This window comes from Oncorhynchus gorbuscha, linkage group LG04 (assembly GCF_021184085.1).
Source record: "Oncorhynchus gorbuscha isolate QuinsamMale2020 ecotype Even-year linkage group LG04, OgorEven_v1.0, whole genome shotgun sequence".
In the NCBI taxonomy this organism is placed as follows: Eukaryota; Metazoa; Chordata; class Actinopteri; order Salmoniformes; family Salmonidae; genus Oncorhynchus; species Oncorhynchus gorbuscha.
The window spans coordinates 26,669,324-26,692,496 of record NC_060176.1 but is presented as its reverse complement, the minus strand read 5'-3'; the positions used below and the strand labels follow the sequence as shown (position 1 = coordinate 26,692,496).

Sequence of the window (23,173 nt, the reverse complement as noted above, 5' to 3'; positions counted from 1 at the left end):
TCAGGTCCAAAGTTATATCAGTTACCCATAATGAGCTCTGAGTATAGGAAGTATCAATATATATTACATCAATGTCTGGTGTTATGGGCTGATACTGTACATAGTGCTCTCTGGATGCCTGGGTATTTGCACATCCTCAGTTGAATTCGACTCGAAACAGATTTTGGCATTACATATTTCGAAAGATCGTGCAGGTAGCTTTTTTTATTTTCACACACGTTTGTGTGTCCGTATGTAAGGTTTCAAATGACACAGTATGTTTCTCACTGGCTCAGTCTACAGCACTTCACTTGACAAAAGCTACGTGCAAGCAAAACTACACTGGATAAAAATACCTTTTGTACATAATTAACTGAAGCAAAGTGGGTTGAATGTAAACAGGTGTGAAATGGGGTAAGTTGATAGTTGTATTGAACTACTTGTAATATAACATGTGTAACAACTCTCGTATTCTCCAAAGATAAAATACAGCTGCGCATATTCATAAAAATGACAAATACCGTATATTACCTGATTAAACCAATTTTTTTTTTTATACATCATTTGTATAACTTTAGCTGCCGTTTTTAGGCCCTGTGTAATGAGATCAACTTTCAAACGTATAGTCGCCTGTAAGTCCATCACGGGGCTTTTGAATCTCCGATCCATTCAATATTGGCAGGCTTTTTTACTTTCTGCTCGGCGCATTTTTCTCCATTGCTTTCCAAGTGTGTGAATACATCACTTTACAAATACAATGACAGCTCTACTGTAGAATAATTCACTTGTGTTTATCATATCATTACATACCATACACATAATCCCCTGTACCACAGAAACACAGACATTACTTATCATGTTTATTCTGTTCAGCTATAAAAACAGATCATAGAGGTGGTTAAGTATCGGTACTACAAGTATTACATTGCATTGATGAGTTTCGGTGAATATATCAAATGTGTTCATAGATGGAAATCTTGGGAATTTCTGTGATATCCAGTGATATGTCAGTTCGGTGTATGCTATTGTTGACATGTTATAGGATGCTGTGGGATAAATAATGGCAGGCAATGGGATAATTTCCATATATATATATATATATATATATATATATATATATATATATTCCCATTTCCATATAAGTGGATACATAGATTTAGGTTCTTAAATCCTGATCCAGGAAGGCAGGATCCGGAATTACTCAGTCCAGCCTTGTATGGTTACATTTTTATGTGTGGTATACTATTTGGGTATTTGGAATGGCAAAGCGGACAGGTGGTTATCTTAGTCATACAGTGGGTGCCACATGGCGATCTGCTTACGGGGGTTGTCTAGCATCTGCTGCCAATGTTGGAGGCCAGTGTTAGAGGCATGTAAACCCAGCTGACAGCGGCCCAGGGACTCCTGCTCACCAGGACCTGCCTGATTCAACACCTCCAAGTCCAGACTGGATTTAGATAGCAGCTCGCGGGGAACCTCCAGCATCATCATCTCATTCCACACTGGGTTCATCTTGTGCTTGACCCGTCGCGTCTGCTTCTTCTTCAGCTTGGTAGTCTGGTGCTTCAGGGCCAGTTTCACAGACAGGTCTAGGAACAAGGAACAAATCCGCCACTGCAGTGAAATCCACCAACAACAATATTTTTCCATTTTAGTATACTCTGTCATCAACCTGTGGCTGAATGGTTGTTCACGGTTGTATGATTTGAAGAGCAGTTGTAGGCATCTTACAATATGAGCTGCAATGGGTCATATTAATAAACAGGTGTACCTATGGAGTCCTTCAGCTTGTCCGACTGTAGTCCTCTAGCCTTCATCACCACTACTCCCAGCCGGTTGGCTGCAGGCAGGTAACTTATAGACAGCAGGAGCTCTCCAGCAGACTGGACATCCTGCTGATTATAATCAATCACACCAGTTCACTGTGATTAGAACAAGTCACACGAAAACCTTTACTCTGCAAATAATGTCAAAAAACAGCGCAGAAAACTTCAACAGACTTTGGTACACATGGGTTAGAACAAATATCACAATAAGCAATGTCCATTTATGAATGACAATAAGGTGTGTGCACGTGCCTGTTACCTTGACGCCATCATTAATGGACACAAAGGTCTGATTCACTAGTAAATGGACTGGATGAATGGCTGTGTGAGTCACCTCTGTGCCTCAGGAAGATTCATTAGGCACAAATCATTATAATCACTGCTATTACACTTCTGATGCTACCGGTGAATCTCACATTGATCTGAAATCGTGCCACTTTCGTAAATGGTCTTTGTGCGTGGGTTAGCGGCATACTGCAATATGCACCAATATGTCACTTTACGAAGTGGAATATCAGAGACTCTTATAACCAGGAAAGAGTCTGTTGTAAAAGTAATATCATTTGAACGTAATGTGTGTGTAGGAGAGGCTTTACAGTCAACACTCCACCTTTTGTCAAACTGTTCTCATGCATAGCCAACTATGTGGAGGGTTGATTAGTGAAAGTGATTGATATCTAGGATCTTTGGTCTTCCAGTAGTGCAAATAAGAGGAAGTGGTTTGTATTATGTCCAAACAGGCTACACAAAAAAATAGGGAGCCCACTAATGGGCAAAAAGTCAAGGGTTATGCATTAGTGAATATGCAGCGTAGACAAGGCATAATTGGCTTTTTTAGGGGGTGCTTGAAAATGACATGTTAACTACATCATTTTAACAGCACCAAAGAGCACAGTACAGTTTTACAGCTTGAGCGTCCCTTTATAATCTGCGATCCATGGCAAGTAAACACATTAAAGTAGCAGCCTGACTTACTCTTGGATTCGCTGTGAGCAATATATCAAAGGAGTGGTAAGTAATCGATGCAAAGGGAATGGTGGGGTAGTCTTGTTCATTGAATAGTGTTCTTCTCTGAGTCAATAACTCCATACAACTAAACTCAACAAAAAAAGAAATGTCGCTTTTTCAGGACCCTGTCTTTCAAAGACAATTAGTGAAAATCCAAACAACTTCACAGATCTTCCTTGATAAAGGGTTTAAACATTGTTTCCCATGCTTGTTCAATGAACCATAAACAATTCATGAACATGCACCTGTCGTTAAGACACTAACAGCTCACAGACGGTAGGCAATTACGGTCACAGTTATGAAAACTTAGGACACAAAAGAGGCATTTCTACTGGCTCTGAAAAACACCAAAAGAAAGATGCCCAGGGATCCTTCTCATCTGTGTGAATGTGCCTTAGGCATGCTGCAAGGAGGCATGAGGACTGTAGCTGTGGCCAGGGCAATAAATTGCCATGTCTGTACTGTGATGCCTAAGACAGCGCTACAGGGAGACAGGATGGACAGCTGATTGTCCTCGCAGTGGCAGACCACATGTAACAACACCTGCACAGGATCGGTACATCCGAACACCACACCTGCGGGACAGGTACAGGATGGCAACAACAACTGCAAGAGTTACACCAGGAATGCACAATCTCTCCATCACTCTCAGACTGTCCACAATAGGCTGAGAGAGGCTGGACTGAGGGCTTGTAGGCCTGTTGTAAGGCAGGTCCTCACCAAACATCACTGACAACAATGTCACCTATGGGCACAAACCCACTGTCGCTGGACCAGACAGGACTGGCAAAAAGTGCTCTTCACTGATGAGTTGCGGTTTTGTCTCACCAGGGGTGATGGTCGGATTCCTGTTTATCATCGAAGGAATGAGCGTTACACCGAGGCCAGTACTCTGGAGTGGGATCAATTTGGAGGTGGAGCGTCTGTCATGGTCTGGGGCGGTGTGTCCCAGCATCATCGGACTGAGCTTGTTGTCATTGCAGGCAATCTCAACGCTGTGCGTTTACAGGGAAGACATCCTCCTCCCTTATGTGGTACCCTTTCTACAGGGTCATCCTGACATGACCCTCCAGCATGACAATACCACCAGCCATACTGCTCATTCTGTGCGTGATTTCCTGCAAGACAGGAATGTCAGTGTTCTGCCATGGCCAGTGAAGAGCCCGGATCTCAATCCCATTGAGCACGTCTGGGACCTGTTTTGTCGGAGGGTGAGGTCTAGGGCCATTCCCCACAGAAATGTCTGGGAACTTGCGGGTGCCATGGTGGAAGAGTGGGGTAACATCTCACAGCAAGAACTAGCAAATCTGGTGCAGTCCATGAGGAGGAGATGCACTGCCGTACTTAATGCAGCTGATGGCCACACCAGATACTGACTGTTACTTTTGACCCCCCCCCCCTTTGTTCAGGAACACATTATTACATTTCTGTGAGTCACATGTCTGTGGAACTTGTTCAGTTTATGCCTCAGTGGTTGAATCTCTTTATGTTCATACAAATATTGACACGTGCAATTTTGCAGAAAATGAACGCCGTTTGACAGTGAGAGGACGTTTCTTTTTTTTGTTGCTGAGTTCACAACCAAATCAAATGTTTAATGAAAATGTTTGTCTCTCTTTCAGTGGACATCTAATAAATGAAATATCTCCCATCTTTCTTCAGTGGAGTATCGTAGTGTGTGATTTCCTGAGGCGCTATCGCGCAGTCTACTGCTGCGTGTGTCATCCCTGGCTTCTGTCAGCCCCATCTGCTCCTGCGCGCTCTCTATGCAGCTAGGACCATTAAATAAAGAGCTGAGAAACTTCTCACTGTGCTCAATTAGAAAATAATTTATAGCTATTTTTCCGCAGCGGCGTGTATCACTTGCGTCACAACCCACATCCTACAAACTCCCGCCTTCCAACTCCCTACATCCCTCAGCCTCCTCCTGTCCTCTGTCTCTATCTGCTCGTCCTTTTCATCTTTGGCATGACTTATTTATCTCATGTCATCCTCGTATCTCTCTCCGTCATCTCCCACTCCCTCTCCAGCTCTCCATCATCCCTATTTGTGATTCCTGGCAGGACTTCAGGCTCTCTTGCCGCATCCCTGAAGAAGAAAAAAAATCCCCAGGGTTTGTGATGACGTAGATTCTGATCTGCTGCCTGGCTCGGAGGCTCACGATGCAGCAGCCAGGAAAGACTGGAGAGTTGGCTGTTTTTTTAATTAAATCCTTATTTTCACACAGGTGTCCCTGTAGCTGATGTTTTAATTGAATAACAGCTTGTGGGTGGACAGAATGAGCTGTTTTGACAGAAAAGAGAAACCAGATCAAATTGGGTTTCTTAAAAAAAACCTTTTTTAAGGCTTCCCAGCCTTTCAAATGGATCAGAAGCTAATAAACTGAAAAGGACTTGCAGTATACATTTTCTCTCTGTATGTACTCAATCCTTTCAGAGATTTCAAACAAAACGACCAACAACAATCTCTCTTTCAACTCTATATATTCAAATCCTCCCTGTGTCACTGAGACTGAGGCGTGAAATGGATTGCATTTTTCTATAGCAGCTTGAGTAGCTGTCCTTTTTACTAAATCATCTTTAGGTTACCATAAAGGCGGATGGTTACAACTGTATCTTGAGGAGGCTTAAAAGTGCTTGTTACAGGGTAGCCATGCAGACAGGCAGATCAAACCTAGCCATTGAGCTAAATTAGTTTGGCCTTGAATAGAAAATATATTTTTATCACAGTGCCTTATATTCAGTTTCACCAGATCTACAGAACAGTTGTCTTGTTTGCGAGCTGGGATGGCTCAAGTCACTACCAGATCACAGAGGGGTAGGGTCTCTCGAAGGATGCCATGGCAACGCCTACTTTTTATAATGAACACCTTCTGACAGCTCAGAGAAGCAGAGGAGAGACAATTAGCACAGGTTCGAGATAGTTAGTGGAAACACACTAAACACACAGTGACACATCTCACCCCAATTCAGAATCACTCATGATTCCACCCAGTCTTCAAAAGAAAATAAACAGCTATAGTACTCCTCATGACTAAAAATTATATATGTGATGGTCTTGAAGAGGAACACAGTCCAACACAATTCAATTGACAAAAAATATAATAATATTGGAGGGAACAAATCACCCGGTGATTTCGCCTCGTTTTTTGGCTTGCCGTCTGGGAGAGAGGTGGGATCCTATGAGAGGTTCATGGGTCTGTTCAAGATGGTCTTTGACCATCCTCCAGAGGGCAGAGAAGGAGGGGAGTGACTTCTCCAGCTCCAATAGGGTGCCCAGACCGCTGCGAAGTACGCCCTCAGATTTCAGATTGTGGCAGCCTCCAGCAGATGGAATGAGCCGGTGAGGACTGCGCGAAAAGAGGTCCAAACGGAGTTGGCGTGTCGGGATGACAACCTATCCTTGGACGCACTAATCGCGATGGCCATCCGTCTGGATAACCTTGTTTGGGAGCGCCAGCACCTACCCCTCTCCTCGCCCTCCTCCTTTGGCTGTTGTGAGACAGAGCCTGAACCGATGGAGGTAGGGGCCACACACCTCTCCACGGCAGAGCGGTGTCGCCGGAGACAGCTGGGGCTTTGTCCCTATTGTGGCCAGGAGGGGAACCAGCTTCAGTGGTGTCCGGTGCGTCCTAACCCGGGGTCCACTATGGCAGAGGGTCAGCCCTGTGATCTTCCATCTCCCAGGGTAGGCTTTGAGTATCCAATCATCACTGTTTCCTGCCAAACCCTTTCTGGTTTCCATTTCACTGGCTGGCTGTCCCTCATGTGTTGTCTCTACAGCACTAGTGGACTCCGGTGCCGCGGGGAATTTAATCAACCAGGCCCTCGCCTTGTCCCCGCTCTCCTCTCCTTTTCCAGTCCAATCCCTGGATTATCGACCATTGGGATCTGGCACTATCACGCACATCACAGCACCACTCACCCTCACCGTGGGACCATGCACCAGGAAAGCCTTCCTCATCATCACCTCTCCTGTACACAAAGTCATCCTCGGCCTCCCGTGGCTCCAACGACATAACCCCACCATCTCCTGGTTGAAGATGAATATCACCGCCTGGGGAACAGGATGCAGGAGGACCTGCTTTCCCGTACCCTGTGGTTCCACGTTGGTTGAGAGTTCTGTGAGTGCCCTTAAGCCCATCAATCTGTCCTCCTGTATTGTTGGCCCCTTGTTTTGGGATGTAGACGTGGACATCCACCAGGCTCTGTAAAGGGAATCCGCTCCGGATACCTGTCCTCCAGAGCACATATACGTCCCCACGGGGGTAAGAGATCGGCTGTTGACCTGGGCACACACATCCCTCGCCGCTGGGCACCCAGGTATCACCTGCACCATCCAATCCCTCTCTGATAAGTACTGGTGGCCCACCTTGGCGCAGGACGTTGCCCCCTATGTCAACTCCTGCTCTGTATGTGCACAAACCAAATCTCGCCGGCACGCTCCAGCAGGGCAATTACTTCCCCTTCTCGTGCCTCAGCGGCCTTGGTCCCATCTGTCCATAGACTTTGTTAATGATCTCCCCCCTTTCTGATGGTTTCACCACTGTTATGGTTGTTGCTCCCCCTCTCTAGCGCTCGACGTCGCCAGTCTACTAACCACCGGCCCTACAACCATCATTAAGTACACCTGCTCCCCATCATTACGCACACTTGCTTCCCATCATTACGTACACCTGGACTTCATCATTACCTTCGCTTTATTTAGCCCTCAGTAGCCTCAGTCATCGGGCAGTATTGGTTTGTTTTGATTCATGTTCTGTACGCTTCTCGTGTTTTACTTATCTTCATCATTATTAAACTCACCTTCTGCACCTGCTTCCTGACTCCCGGCGTATACGTGACAATCCTTAAGAAATGCCGGTGGCTATGACAGAAAACAAATTCGAGGTGGCTTGGGGGTGTGGTTTGACGTGGGTGTATCTTAGGTGTGTCCTTGCCACCACCAAGACACCCATCTGTCAGAAGCTTGCCCGCAGCTGTGCCCCCCCCCCCCCCCACCACTCTCCACCCCACCCACTCAATCGCAACAAACCTCCTAGAGGGTGAGTTCAACAACTTCATATGTATGATGAGATGCCGGAGGAAACTTTGAATAGGCCAGTAGCCTACAGAGTAATACGAGAAGAATGCAATTGCTATTTTAAACTAAGTGTTTTTGACAACTTTTAAATGTAGTAGCAGAAAGATGTAGAATTTCAAAAAAACTTTACATAATACCATATAAGCAGTGTTCTGCTAACATAACAATGAACACCTTTCATTGTCATTCCCAGCCGATACAGACACTGTGACTATCAGCATGTTTGTCTGGTGGTAAAGGGGAGGATACCTTGGCAAACATGTCAGAGTGGTCATACAGTACCTTCCTGTGTGGTATCCCATATACAAAAGGAGGTCCCTGATCAGATGCAGAATACACAGGGTTTCTCCCTCCCCATGTTCACTGATACCATTCAATTCAATAATTAAAAAAGACAATACAAGTAAAAGTTGTTTCTTGTAAATATGTTTATGCAGAGTGTAAGCGCTCTCTCCTTTCAGAGACATCAGTATCAAGCCCATCTGTCAGTCTGGACTTCATCACATCATCTTGCAAGTCTCCATGTACTGGCCCCATACATGTTTCTGTGAACACATATGCACATAGTCACTGTCCTATTACCAATGACAGTTAGGATAGGTAGTATCTGATGCACAAACAGGTACTTTGTTGACGTTTTAACAGGTCAGACTAAACCTACCTAATGCTGTTCTCCCCATCAACGACCGTTGGTGAGCAGGAAAGAGGTGAGGCTGGAAGTGAGGTTTTTGCCAGAGCCCCTTTGATGGGCATAGCAGCGTAGATCAGCTCCTGGCCCCTTATCAAAGATACTGGTCGGTCACACACGCACACACACACACACACACACACACACACACACACACACACACACACACACACACACACACACACACACACACACACACACACACACACACACACACACACACACACACACACACACACACACACACACACACACACACACACAGCACTGATTATGATTAGCCTGGTGAAACCAACCTGATCGCTGCGTTCATCTTTCTATTTCACTTCAGATCAATCTTGTTCTACCAAGCTAGGTAATGCTCCGGACATTATATGCATCTAAAAAGTAGAAGATAAGCAACAAGTAATGTCAGTTTACATCAATTATGTTTAACAATTGGGTTATCAAATGTAATGAAGTGGGTTACCTTCTGTATTTTCTTTTTTACAAATGATGAGCCTGTGAAGGCTGTTGCCGCAGACAGGTGAAGGTTGCTGGCCGGATACTTGCAATTGGAATGCTCACAGCGAGGGCCCCCTTGCTGGTCTCTATACTGCATGTTTGGTTGCAAAAAGGACATCTCTCGAATAACAATATGTATATTGTGCCCTCGACACTAACTTAGAGTGGCATGGAAATATGATTACATCGCTAGCCAAATAATTAGTAGGAAACAACTTTGCCATAGTATGATGTCGTCAAATAACATCCGCTATGCTAACGATGATCGTGATAATGATTATCAATATACATAACCAGATACATAACCAGCAGTCTATGTACTCCCTGTTCACCCACGACTGCGTGGCCACGCACGCCTCCAACTCAATCATCAAGTTTGCGGACGACACAACAGTGGTAGGCTTGATTACCAACAACGACGAGACGGCCTACAGGGAGGAGGTGAGGGCCCTTGGAGTGTGGTGTCAGGAAAATAACCTCACACTCAACGTCAACAAAACTAAGGAGATGATTGTGGACTTCAGGAAACAGCAGAGGGAACACCCCCCTATCCACATCGATGGAACAGTAGTGGAGAGGGTAGCTAGTTTTAAGTTCCTCGGCATACACATCACAGACAAACTGAATTGGTCCACTCACACTGACAGCGTCGTGAAGAAGGCGCAGCAGCGCCTATTCAACCTCAGGAGGCTGAAAAAATTCGGCTTGTCACCAAAAGCACTCACAAACTTCTACAGATGCACAATCGAGAGCATCCTGGCGGGCTGTATCACCGCCTGGTACGGCAACTGCTCCGCCCTCAACCGTAAGGCTCTCCAGAGGGTAGTGAGGACTGCACAACGCATCACCGGGGGCAAACTACCTGCCCTCCAGGACACCTACACCACCCGTTGTTACAGGAAGGCCATAAAGATCATCAAGGACATCAACCACCCGAACCACTGCCTGTTCACCCCGCTATCATCCAGAAGGCGAGGTCAGTACAGGTGCATCAAAGCTGGGACCGAGAGACTGAAAAACAGCTTCTATCTCAAGGCCATCAGACTGTTAAATAGCCACCACTAACATTGAGTGGCTGCTGCCAACACACTGTCATTGACACTGACCCAACTCCAGCCATTTTAATAATGGGAATTGATGGAAATGATGTAAATATATCACTAGCCACTTTAAACAATGCTACCTTATATAATGTTGCTTACCCTACATTATTAATCTCATATGCATATGTATATACTGTACTCTACAACATCGACTGCATCCTTATGTAACACATGTATCACTAGCCACTTTAACTATGCCACTTTGTTTACTTTGTCTACACACTCATCTCATATGTATATACTGTACTCGATACCATCTACTGTATGCTGCTCTGTACCATCACTCATTCATATATCCTTATGTACATGTTCCTTATCCCCTTACACTGTGTATAAGACAGTAGTTTTGGAATTGTTAGTTAGATTACTTGTTGGTTATCACTGCATTGTCGGAACTAGAAGCACAAGCATTTCGCTACACTCGCATTAACATCTGCTAACCATGTGTATGTGACAAATAAAATTTGATTTGATTTGATTTTGATTTGGTCTAGCTAGCAGTATGCTCACCATCACTGGGGACCAACAAACTCCAACCACCTATTCCGCATGATAGTGTCCTTCGGCAGGACATGCAAACCACAGTTGTTGGCTGTGCATCTTGCTGGAAGCATGCGTTGCATGGTCAATCCGTTTAAGTCTTTTCAGTCTCAAACGGCATGTGATCCTTTGAACGTGTTGGTTGGGGAGCCCCATTCAATGAAGGTAGGCGAAGTGGGCGGAGTGGACATATGGCCTTATGTACACTTTGTAGTCAATTTTGATACTAAAATAAATGTTTCTGACTCATAGCCCTGAGGACCATGCCTCAGGACTACCTGGCCTGATGACTCTTTGCTGTCCCCAGTCCATCTAGCCGTGCTGCTGCTCCAGTTTCAACTGTTGTGCCAGCGGCTATGGAACCCTGACCTGTTCACTGGACGTGATACCTGTCCCAGGCCTGCTGTTTTCAACTGTCTAGAGACAGCAGGAGCGGTAGAGATACTCTGAATGATCGATCGGCTATGAAAAGCCAACTGACATTTACTCGTGAGGTGCTGACCTGTTGCACCCTCGACAACCACTGTGATTATTATTATTTGACCCTGCTGGTCATCTATGTGTTACGTTCCCCAGTTTCTGTGTTGAAGTTTGTGTATTTGAGTGTGTGTTTCAGGAGATGGCTTCCTGAAATTCCCCAAGCAGCTGATTGGTCGACTCCACGGCTAATTGGAGCTGACCCCGCCCCCTCGTCAAGTTACAGCTGTATCCGATTAATCTCCTTCTGAAGCTATATAAAAGCCAGTGTTCTGTTCAGAAAAGAGATGATAGCTGGGAGGTCATTGCAGAAAGATTGATTGTGATATAGAGAGAGATGATTGCTGAGAGAGGAGGCTGATGGCTGAGAGAGGAGGCTGATGGCTGAGAGAGGAGGCTGATGGCTGAGAGAGGAGGCTGATGGCTCAGGGTTATTTACTGTGTTGGTTGTAGCTGGGAGCAGTTGGTATGTACTGTGTTAGTTTGTTGCTCAGTCAGATAGAGCATATTTTATGTCCTGTTTCTCAGTTTGTGAAATTGTTTAATATTCTGTTTCATTTGTTCCCAGGGGGGAAGGGGAAGGCACCTAGGAAGTGTTTAGGCAAGAGGCCCGCGGGGCATACATATACCCGTAGTATATTCACCGTCTAGGCGCACTTACGTAAGACCTGGGCGGACCACACCCTGTATTTTGGATAGGGCACCAGGTGATGCTAAATTAGGTAAGTAGTGGTTAGGCAGGTAAGATAGGAGAGGGGGCTCTGATATTTACTTTCTTTGCTTTGGTTCCGTCCAGCCCCTTTTCCCCATATTACAGTGTGAAGGAATAAATTCCTAGTAAGCGGTAAATTCTGCCTTTTTGTCATCCTTACTCGCACCTACAGTCCATACCTCTCACTTCACGGGGAGTTCAGTTGTAGCAGGGTGTTGCATCCCCTCTTCACAGAGGCGTGTGTAACATATGAACATTTGAACATCTTGGCCATGTTCTTTTATAATCTCCGCCTGGCACAGCCAGAAAAGAGGACTGGCCACCCCTCATAGCCTGGTTCCTCTCTAGGTTACTTAAGTTCTGGCCTTTTCTAGGGAGTTTTGTGATTTGATATCGATGCCACATAGGCCACAAGGATTTGTTTTTTTTTTAAGGGGCAGTCACTCTTTAACTTTGCAGCCAATGCCATCTACTATGTATCAATGGTAGGAACAGGGTAGTCTACCTGTTTTGGTAGTTGAAGGTCGACCCAGCAGTCTGCGTTGGACATCATGCCCACATCAACCAGCTTGAACCTCATAACGCCGAGGTTGGTGTTCTGGGAGAAGCGGTCACAACAGTGCAGGGAGAGAGCAACTTCGCCCTCCACCTCATACCCTCCTGGCAGGGAGAACACCAAACCTTCCTCCCAGCGGGTGTGGTTGGTCAGGCGTCGCGACGAGGTCTGGGCCTCCCTCTGTCCTGCTGCAAAGGTCAGGACTCCGGCCACATAGCCCTCACAGCCCGACCCCACACACAAATGCTCCGCTACAGAGAAAGACGGAGAGGGGAGGCAACAGAGAGAGGGGAGCAAACCCTGAGAATAGGAGTCTATTGATGTAGTTTTAATTACATTTTTACATTTGACATTTTAGTAATTTAGCAGATGATCTTATCCAGAGAGACTTACAGTTAGTGCATTCATCTTAAGATACAGTAGCTAGGTGGGACAACCACAAGCAAAGTCAGTGCAGGTAAGGGGAGGAGTAAAGTGTGTGTTTTTTCATAAAAGGCATTCTTGAAAGGGGGGATTATTTAAGATACTCTTTGAAGAGGTAGGGTTTCAAATGTTTTCGGAAGATGGGCAGGGTCCAGGGTCCTAGCTTCTTCCACCATTGGAGTGCCAGGACAGAGAAGCGCTTTAGTGGTGGGAGGGCTAAGAGACCAGACGTGGCACAACAAAGTATTCGGGTTGGGGTGTAGGGTTTGAGCATAGCTTGAAGGTAGAGAGGGGCAGTTCCTCTTACTGCTCTGTAGGAAAATATCATGGTCTTGTAGTGGATGCAGGCTTCAACTCGAAGCTAGTGGAAGAGAGATTCTCATTAGCTGTTCCCAATTCCCTATTTCTGAAATAAGCATATATGACAAAGTCTGCCAAATCTTATGTAGAATACACTGATGCTAGAACTGTATAGGATATGTATTAATAAGGAGAGGATGTGTATGCCAGGCAGGACTCACAGACAGCTGGCCTGCAAAGAAGAGGGCACGACAAAACCTATTCCCCCCTCAGGAGACTGAAAAGATTTGGCATGTGTCCTCAGATCCTCAAAAGGTTCTACAGCTGCACCATCAAGAGCATCCTGACTGGTTGCATCCCTGCCTCGTATGGCAACTGCTCGGCATCCGACCTCCAGTCATTACAGAGGGTAGCGTGAACGGCTCAGTACATCACTGGGGCCAAGCTTCCTGCCACCCAGGACCCAGGATATTTTTTTATAAAGTCTGCTGCCTCAGTTTGTATGATGGCAATTTGCATATACTCCAGAATGTTAGGAAGAGTGATCAGATTAATTACAATGAATTGCAAAGTCCCCCTTTGCCATGCAAATTAAATGAATCCCCAAAAAACATTTCCACTGCATTTCAGCCCTGCCACAAAAGGACCAGCTGACATCATGTCAGTGATTCTCTCGTTAACACAGGTGTGAGTGTTGACGAGGACAAGGCTGGAGATCACTCTGTCATGCTGATTGAGTTTGAATAACAGACTGGAATCTTCAAAAGGAGGGTGGTGCTCGGAATCATTGTTCTTCCTCTGTCATCCATGGTTACCTGCAAGGAAACACGTGCCGTCATCATTGATTTGCACAAAAAGGGCTTCACAGGCAAGGATATTGCTCCCAGTATGATTGCACCTAAATCAACCATTTATCGGATCATCAAGAACTTCAAGGAGAACGGTTCAATTGTTGTGAAGAAGGCTTTAGTGCGCACAAGAAAGTCCAGCAAGCACCAGGACCATCTCCTAAAGTTGATTCAGCTGTGGGATCGGGGCACCACCAGTATAGAGCTTGCTCAGGAATGGCAGGTGTGAGTGCATCTGCACGCACAGTGAGGCAAAGACGTTTGGAGGATGGCCTGGTGTCAAGAAGGGCAGCAAAGAAGCCACTTCTTTCCAGGAAAAACATCAGGGACAGACTGATATTCTGCAAAAGGTACAGGGGTTGGACTGGGGTAACGTCAATTTCTCTGATGAATCCCCTTTCCAATTGTTTGAGGCATCCGTAAAACATCTTGTCTGGAGAAGACAAGGTGAGCGCTACCATCAGTCCTGTGTCATGCCAACAGTAAAGCATCCTGAGACCATTCATGTGTGGGGTTGCTTCTCAGCCAAGGGAGTGGGCTCACTCACAATATTGCCTAAGAACACAGACATGAATAAAGAATGGTACCAACACATCCTCCGAGAGCAACTTCTCCCAACCATCCAGGAACAGTTTGTTGACGAACAACGCCTTTTCCAGCATGATGGAGCACCTATCAAAAGTGATAACTAAGTGGTTTGGGGAACAAAACATTGATATTTTGGGTCCATGGACAGGAAACTCCCCAGACCTTAATCTCATTGATAATGTATGGTCAATCCTCAAGAGACGGGTGGACAAACAAAAATATCTAAAGACACTGAGGCAGCAGACTTAGTGAAAATTATTATTTGTGTCATTCTCAAAACTTTTGGCCATGACTGTACACCTGTTGTATTTGGCGCATATGACTTATAAAATGTGATTTGATTTGAACCTGTGCCCTTCGTTAGCATATCTCAACAAGCGTATGATGCTGGTGTGAACAGAGTGACATCTTGCAACCCTACCCCCACCACCAACTAACACCCACCCACCCGCAAGGCAAAGTAGATGCATTGCTGACCTTTTCATTGGGCGACGCATCAGCATCTACAGTCGATAAGCGTCCACATACGGGGACCAGCCAACAGAGTGCCAACGCAAAGGCGTCCGAGCTACTCAACCCCTTATCAAATTACCCACAGTCTTATGAAGAGGGGAGACCGGAGGATTGTTTTGTCTCACCACAAATTAAATACATTATTTTGTAGATGGAGGACATAAAAGAAGTAAGGCAGAATATTGAAATAGATTAAGCTAGTGTGGTAGTGTTTGTGTGTCATCACTTTGCCACTTTATTGGCTTCGGGAATATTGCTCCACAAGACACGATGCACTGAGGGGATTGGGTTGTGAGGTTTCCATTTACAATTTCCTGTCACACCCTGATTTGTGTTTATTGTTGAAGGAATGAGTGTTACACCGAGGCCTGTACTCTGGAGCGGGATCTATTTGGAGGTGGAGGGTCTGCCATGGTCTGGGGCGCTGTGTCACAGCATCATTGGACTGAGCTTGTTGTCATTGCAGGCAATCTCAACGCTGTGCGTTACAGGGAAGACATCCTCCTCCCTCATGTGGTACCCCCTTCCTGCAGGCTCATCCTGACATTATCCTCCAGCATGACAATGCCACCAGCCATACTGCTCGTTCTGTGCGTGATTTCCTGCAAGACAGGAATGTCAGTGTTCTGCCATGGCCAGCGAAGAGCCCGGATCTCAATCCCATTGAGCACGTCTGCGACCTGTTGGATCGGAGGGTGAGGGCTAGGCCATTCTCCACAGAAATATCTGGAAACATGCAGGTGCCTTGGTGGAAGAGTGGGGTAACATCTCACAGCAAGAACTGACCAATCTGGTGCAGTCCACGAGGAGGAGATGCACTGCAGTACTTAATGCAGCTGGTTTTCACTTGTTCAGTTTGTCTCAGTTGTTGAATCTTGTTGTGTAAATATTTATATGAACATATGTTAAGTTTGATGAAAATAAATGCAGTTGACAGTGAGAGGACGTTTATTTTTTTGCTGAGTTTATGTTTAATAGGTGAATTAGGGTCAACATCTTGTTTAGTGATACCTCACCCTTCATAGTTTGGCCCTGTCCGGGGGTGTCCTCGGATGGGGCCACAGTGTCTCCTGACCCCTCCTGTCTCAGCCTCCAGTATTTATGCTGCAGTAGTTTGTTCTCTCTCTCGGAGGAGGAGGACCTGAGCCCTAGGACCATGCCTCAGGACTACCTGACCTGATGACTCCTTGCTGTCCCCTGTCCACCTGGCTGTGCTGCTGCTCCAGTTTCAACTGTTCTGCCTTATTATTATTTGACCATGCTGGTCATTTATGAACATTTGAACATCTTGGCCATGTTCTGTTATCTCCACCCGGCACAGCCAGAAGAGGACTGGCCACCCCACATAGCCTGGTTCCTCTCTAGGTTTCTTCCTAGGTTTTGGCCTTTCTAGGGAGTTTTTCCTAGCCACCATGCTTCTACACCTGCATTGCTTGCTGTCTGGGGTTTTAGGCTGGGATTCTGTACAGCACTTTGAGATATCAGCTGATGTACGAAGGGTTATATGAATACATTTGATTTGATTTGATAATTTACATGAAGTGGACATACTGGCAGAGGATACTGTTGAGATCGTTGCCTTACCTTCTATCACGGTGATATGTAGCTCGTTCTGGTCAGTATAATAGGTGAGAGAGAAATGCAGCTTAGGGTGGAAGATGGAGCTGCTTGTTGTCATCCCATTGGTAAGATCCCTGGCACAGGGGTTTTCGTCCTTTGAGTCTGGGAAAAGAGGCTGCGTTAGGGCTGGGAAGTTCTACGGTTACAGGTTTTCATTGAGACCAAGCAAAAACCATTGATTTCAAAGTTTTACAAACCATACAACCCTTCACGAGGACTACTTTTAACAATTAACACTGAAGATTTTACAAAAAAACACATTTACTGGAAGAAATATGCAGATGCAAAGTTTGGAAACAGAATTTCTGTAAAATGTCCAGTTTTTTTGTGTCCATGTTTTCCAAAAACTCTTAAATATGTGCTCTGAATTAAGATTTAATGGTGTCTGCAGAAATAATGAAAGCTATGATATGAAACATTGACTTTGAAAAAATATATTTTGGTCATTGAACTACAGCAAGTGAAGTGGACAAAAATGGACAAAATGAGCTACTTCATTTTTATGCTGATGATACTGTTATTTACTGTTGTGACTTGTCTCTTACAATAGCTTTCCAGAACTTGCAAACTGCTTTTTATACTGTTCAACATACCTTGTGTCAATTGAAGCTTATCCTCAATACTGAAAAAACTAAACTAATGGTGTTTTCTAAAGCAAGAAATAGACCTCTGCACCTTTCACCTATTACTACCTGTCAGGGCAAGGAGATTGAGGTTGTAACCTCATATAAATATATTGGAATTTTAATTGATGACGGCCTCTCTTTTAAATTGCATATTCAACATCTTACAAAAAAATTGAAGCTTAAATTGGGATTTTATTTTAGGAATAAGGCCTGTTTTTCTTTTGAAGCCAGAAGGTATCAGCTAGTATCAGCTACATTTATGCCTTTACTAGACTATGGGGATATTTTATATATGAATGCTTCCGCTCAGTGTTTGAGATCAATTGATACCCTTTACCATGGCACTTTGAGATTTATTTTAAACTGCAAAACCCTTACGCACCACTGCACTTTGTATACCAGGTTTGGCTGGCCTTCTCTAGTCACTCATAGGCTCAGGCACTGGTATACTTTTATTTACAAAGCCATTTTGGGTTTACTACCTTTTTATTTGGGCATTTTTATTGTTTAGAAATGTGGTGGGTACTCTCTTCGTTCGCTGGACTTTATCCTGAAAGCTGTTCCAAATGTCCGAACTGAATTTGGAAAAAGGGCTTTTATGTACTCTGCGCCATCGTCTTGGAACGCCTTACAAAATACCTTTAAACTGGAAGAACTTGTCCCGATTGGTATTTTTAAATCACTGATTAATGATCTTGAGGCTGATTCCCTGACCTTTTCAATGTTTTTAATTTGCTGTTTTTTTTACTTGTAGTTTTTCATGTTGTTTGTCTGTCATTTTTGTAATGACTTGGTGCTGCCTATCTTGGCCAGGACGCTCTTGAAAAATAGATTTTAAATCTCAATGAGCCCTTCCTGGTTAAAGAAAAAAAAGGAAAAAAGAAAGCACCAAGAATAGCAGTATGAGGCTTTTAGCCCTGTGGGACCAGTCCTATCCATCATGCATTAGGTTCCATTGACTGGACACATCAATAACACTGAGTGGATGAGTGTAGGGACTAGGGAGGGAAGGAGGGAGAGCGGGGCAAAGCCTTTGATCACAATGCTCTGGCAGGAGGTGCGTTAAGTAACACAAACAATTATCTAGACTGAGTGAGTGGTAACTCTAATAGTAGGAAGTGATTAATTACAGTAATTACCAACAAAATGTGTTTCTGCCAATAATTGTTTTTCTGATTTACAGCGAAAAAGTGGATGCAATCCAAAAATCCATTTAAATGTACAATTTCACCTTAAAAATGTTGAATCTAAATAACTGAAGAGTATAACACATTGTATAACATGGTGAAGGCATAGTAGCTATGAAAAGAACAGGAAATTATAAAGGTATTTCTTTTGTTCAATTCAGGGTGTTTGTCATTGGTTGGGGTTTACCTTGTCTGAGGATCGTGAACGTGTCAGAGCTGTCCGTTGCTTGGTTACCAGCATCAGGCTCAGTTGAGGGTCCCTCGGGAGAGTGTTCGCCCCCCTTCTCTGAAGCATGATCAGGGTAGCTGATGACCTCAGATGAGGTCACAGACGGTTTGGGCTTGTATATTTTGGGAAATTTCAACAATGTCCTTGGTTGGATGGGCTCTGTGGATTTTTCCACACTGAACTAGAGGAGGAGAAAGAGTTGGTTAAAGACAGGCTCATAAAACTGTACTATGATACAATATGTGGTGAGAAATCACAAATAGTTTGTAGACTGCTTTCATGAAGATTTAGTGTTGGTCGTGCAGTTCAAAGACAGCAAGCCTGCTGTATGCAACCAATCCCAGAGGGGTTCAATATGGCCATAACAGTCCATTATCACTGCAGTCTGGCAATTCACAGGAAAACATGGAACACCAATTTACAGTGAATGCACCTCTCTGGCAATCAGCTAAGTGTGGGCCATTCAGATGGTTGAGTTATGGTTATACTAATAAGAATTTCCATCCATTCTCCTGGGCTTGCACCATTACTCTCCCAAATCAAACTCTAAAACTGGTAACTGGTAGCCATTATATTAAAGTATAGAACTTGATTAATGCTTGTGGAATAAATTGCACATTGTTAAGTTACATTCCATAATGGGATATAAACATTTCAGAGGAGGACTAAAGAGTAAGGTTGTTATCTCTCCAACCAGCAAGTGTTCTTTCACCTCCTTAGCAACACATTTAAAGTACTGCAAAAAACAAGCTGACTGGAACATGGTGTACCCCTGGAGCATGCATCATGTGTGAGGGCTTGTGTAAGCTGAGGAAAGGAAGACTGTGTGCAGCCTGGTCTCATAGACTAGACTTAACATAGTAAATGTAAATCTGGTATGATATATTACATTTGGTATGGTTACATAAGACAGAAGGTTAGGAGTTAGGTTAAAGGGTTAACGCAAACGGCACGGACAACTTTAACATTTTAGCTAATTAGCAACTACTTAGCATGTTAGCTTAACCTTAACCCTTTAACCTAACTCCTAACCCTAATCTTAACTCTAACAATCCTTTAACTTAACTCCTAACCCTAACCCCTAACCTAGCTATTGTTAGCCACCTAGCTAACATTAGCATTAGCCACCTTGCTAACGTTAACCACAACAAATTAGAATTTGCAACATATCATTACAAATTGGTAAAATATTCTACGAATTGCAAATCATAATATTTCATAAGAATTGTAATTCATAACATATCATACAAAATGGATGATGGACATCCACAAATGAATAAATACCAAACAAAACTTAACATATCATACTAATTGGAGTGTCCCGGATTTACATTTACTATATAAGGTCTACCCCTGAGTCCAGGTTGTAGCGTGAGCTGCACGGGTACCCTGCTCCTCCCTCCTCCCCAAATTACACTGACACAGATGTGCAGGGAACCTATGCATTCATTATTAGGCTAGTTCTAGCAGTTTTTTTCCCACTCATCATCTCATCACAAACTCATGGGATGGGTATCTGCTTCTAACACCATTATTTAGCCATCTTCAAATGAGACACATATGCAGGAACACTACACAGCCCATAAGGAAATAGGAATTTCAATTAAACACACTGTAGTTCTTCAAAGTGGTTGCTGAGGTGTTAAGTCTGCTTCAAAGCTGTGGAATCTCACTCCATGACTAATCAGTCAAGGTCAAATGTGGACATACGTGCGACACCTTTTCTTTGGCTCAGAGAGAGGACGGGTGGGTTCACTCTAAAGGGGACTGCAACAGACAGTCAACCTTTCCCACAGAAAGGACACGGTTTGTGAGCAGAACTTTGATACAATGCCACAAGTCGAGTCACAGATTAAGACTCCTGCAGCCCATTGCAACATGAATACAGTGCTCTACTAACTGTACTCCAGTGCCCATAACAGTAAAAAGACTACAACAAATGATCATCAGAGGAGCCAAATGGAGGGCTCTATCTTACCGCAGTCCATTATTGTAATGTAACCCCTATCTGATGTTTTTTAACTGCTGCATTTCCTGTGTTACAATCTATATATCAATTAAGGGTGATATCAAATGTTGTCATAAGCAGATATGGCAAATCGTCTTCGCCCACTAACTTCCCTGTTCAAAACTCTAAAGACTAGTTGTTATATTAGTGTATTAACCAACTGTAATTAGCTATATTATTTACCAGGATGTCATGCCACTCAGAGTAACTGTAGTTACTCAAATCAAACATACAGGACAAAGCTTTCTGCACTACAATTATAGATCACCTATGATATAGCTCTACACGTGATATGACATTTAGTCAATGGTATCACTCAATAACCATGGCATTCACTCCAGTCCCACGTCACATAAACCTAGTCACACAGATTCACCAAGTCACCTGCGGTGTTGGTAATTACCCTCCCAGGAAAGTAAGTTCTCCAATATCTTAGTTCATGTGCAAGTACTGTAGTAGGGCAGCTCACCTGCTCTGAGGAGTGCAGAACACTGGGTTTAGCCTTCTCTGGGTCTGCATCTTCACCACTTTCCAGCTTGCCTTTCTTACAGGACCTGCAGATCAGTGAGAGCCCACAGAGAGTGAGGATGCCTGACGCAGTGCCCAGCGTGGCACCAAGGACAGCAGCTGTGGTGAAAATCATGCTGGTCAACAAGGGCAACACAGGAAAAAATAAAGAAGAAGAATGAAAGGAAGCTAAATATGTCCAAGTTACTCTTCAGGCAGCATTACAAATAAAGATGCGGAGATGCTGATTGGTTAGTCTGCAGCAAATGTCCCACAAAAATAGGACGATTTTTCAGGAGAAAGGCTGCACTTCATTCGGGTCCCAGCAGTTGGTTGCAAGCACTTTCAGTATGCAGTTCCCTCATCCAGAGACAGAGGGATAATGTTCCTGTCTGCAGAAGAGAACAGCATGAGAGAGAGGAAGCCCGCCTTGTCTACTTGCATATATTCAGTGAGAGGAGGGATGAGAAAAGACAAAGGGAGAGAAAGGAGTGGGAGGGTAGAGGCTGGCTGGCTGCTAGCTGTATAGGACAGAATATGTATGTTTCATTGATGCTTCCCTTCTCTGTCTCTTTGTGCTCTTTAGCTCTACGTTCCTTTCTCTTCCTTCCTTCTCTTCCTCACTACCACTTTCCTGTTGCCCTCAGATCCATCCATTTCTGGCATCTGAATGACGTCAGAGGTAAAAATCCTACTCCCCAGAATAACCTTCTTTTTTTTACACACCAACAGAAAGTTTAAAAAAATAGGCTGATCTCATTCCCCTTCTCCCAACGCACTATCCCCATTATGCTGTTCAGCCAGGAGAATGTGCACCACCACAATATTGCTGTTAATTCCTCATGGTTAAGCAAAGGATACCTCTCTGAATTAAACATCTCTCTGAATCTGAAATTGCTAGAGTAAGAAGACATTTCATTTAGCCACATGAACAGTCAAAAACAAATCTATTCTCGCTGTGGGGGAAAATCTCCCATCAAATTCTATATTTGGTCCCCCAACTTTTGCATTAATATGCAGTTTCCATGGAAACAACATAACCCACACTCCAAACAGACCCTCACAAAATCTGTGAACATCTTGGGGCAAAGCACTGTTCTTAGCACTGCCGTAACCAAAAGTATAGTACTTAAACATGACAAATAAAAAGGCTCCATGGCTCATTACTAACAACAGTAGCTGACTGCAAGTAGTTTCACTTTGCAAGCTCTTCCGGAAACATGCTGTATAATGAAAGCCATCATCATAGCTGTCTGGATAACTTAATAACACTTCAGTCTTCTTTTACATTCCATCCCCATGTCTAGATTAATCACATCCTGAAATGTCCCCCGGGGCACTGGCCATCTCTCCAAACTGTGTGATGATGTATGACGTATGATGCCTCAGTTTGGTTTTCCTTACCACTTTCATTCAGAAGGCAATACTGGTTCATAAATCTGTTTTTTTTAACACAGCTTATCTATACATTTTAAACAAAAATATAGCATTCTATAGGTATACATGTATCCAGCAATCTACGTCCAATGTTACACCCGCAGGAGGCCTTTTGCCTTTTGGTAGGCCGTCATTGTATATAAGAATTAGTTCTTAACTGACCTAGTTAAATAAAGGTTAAATAAATAAATAAATACAATATTATCATTTCAGACAGTGAGGGAAGTCCCTTTTAAGACAACACTCATTCATGGATTTGAATTGAACATGCAAGAGCACAATATGTGAATTGAAGGATTACCCAATGCAGAAAATAGGCCTAATCTCTGATGCCATCTTGAGGATGTAAGAGAAAGTAAAGTCTGCAGTTGCTTCATTCATTTTTGAATGTATAACTTAATGATATGTAGCC

The 23,173-nt window shown here is 44.1% G+C and overlaps 1 protein-coding gene and 1 long non-coding RNA gene across 3 annotated transcripts; both read right to left on the bottom strand.

Moving 5' to 3' along the window:
- Nucleotides 1-826: 826 nt before the first annotated feature.
- syt13 (synaptotagmin XIII) lies at nucleotides 827-21,954 on the bottom strand. Of its 2 annotated transcripts, none has more exons than XM_046346323.1 (6): nucleotides 21,287-21,954; nucleotides 18,768-18,990; nucleotides 16,732-16,869; nucleotides 12,425-12,726; nucleotides 1,751-1,871; nucleotides 827-1,568 (listed from the first exon to the last, which is right to left on the bottom strand). In XM_046346323.1, the coding sequence occupies exons 1-6, from the start codon at nucleotides 21,458-21,460 to the stop codon at nucleotides 1,264-1,266; spliced, it is 1,263 nt and encodes a 420-aa protein (XP_046202279.1). In that variant the 5' UTR covers nucleotides 21,461-21,954; the 3' UTR covers nucleotides 827-1,263. The 2 variants fall into 2 exon arrangements, with proteins under 2 accessions (XP_046202279.1, XP_046202278.1); XM_046346322.1 differs by having other exon boundaries at nucleotides 1,751-1,874; nucleotides 21,287-21,953.
- On the bottom strand, nucleotides 8,307-9,399 carry LOC124033911. Its single transcript, XR_006838475.1, has 3 exons — nucleotides 9,053-9,399; nucleotides 8,557-8,686; nucleotides 8,307-8,440 (listed from the first exon to the last, which is right to left on the bottom strand). It is a non-coding gene; the product is annotated as an uncharacterized LOC124033911 (long non-coding RNA).
- Nucleotides 21,955-23,173: the final 1,219 nt, after the last annotated feature.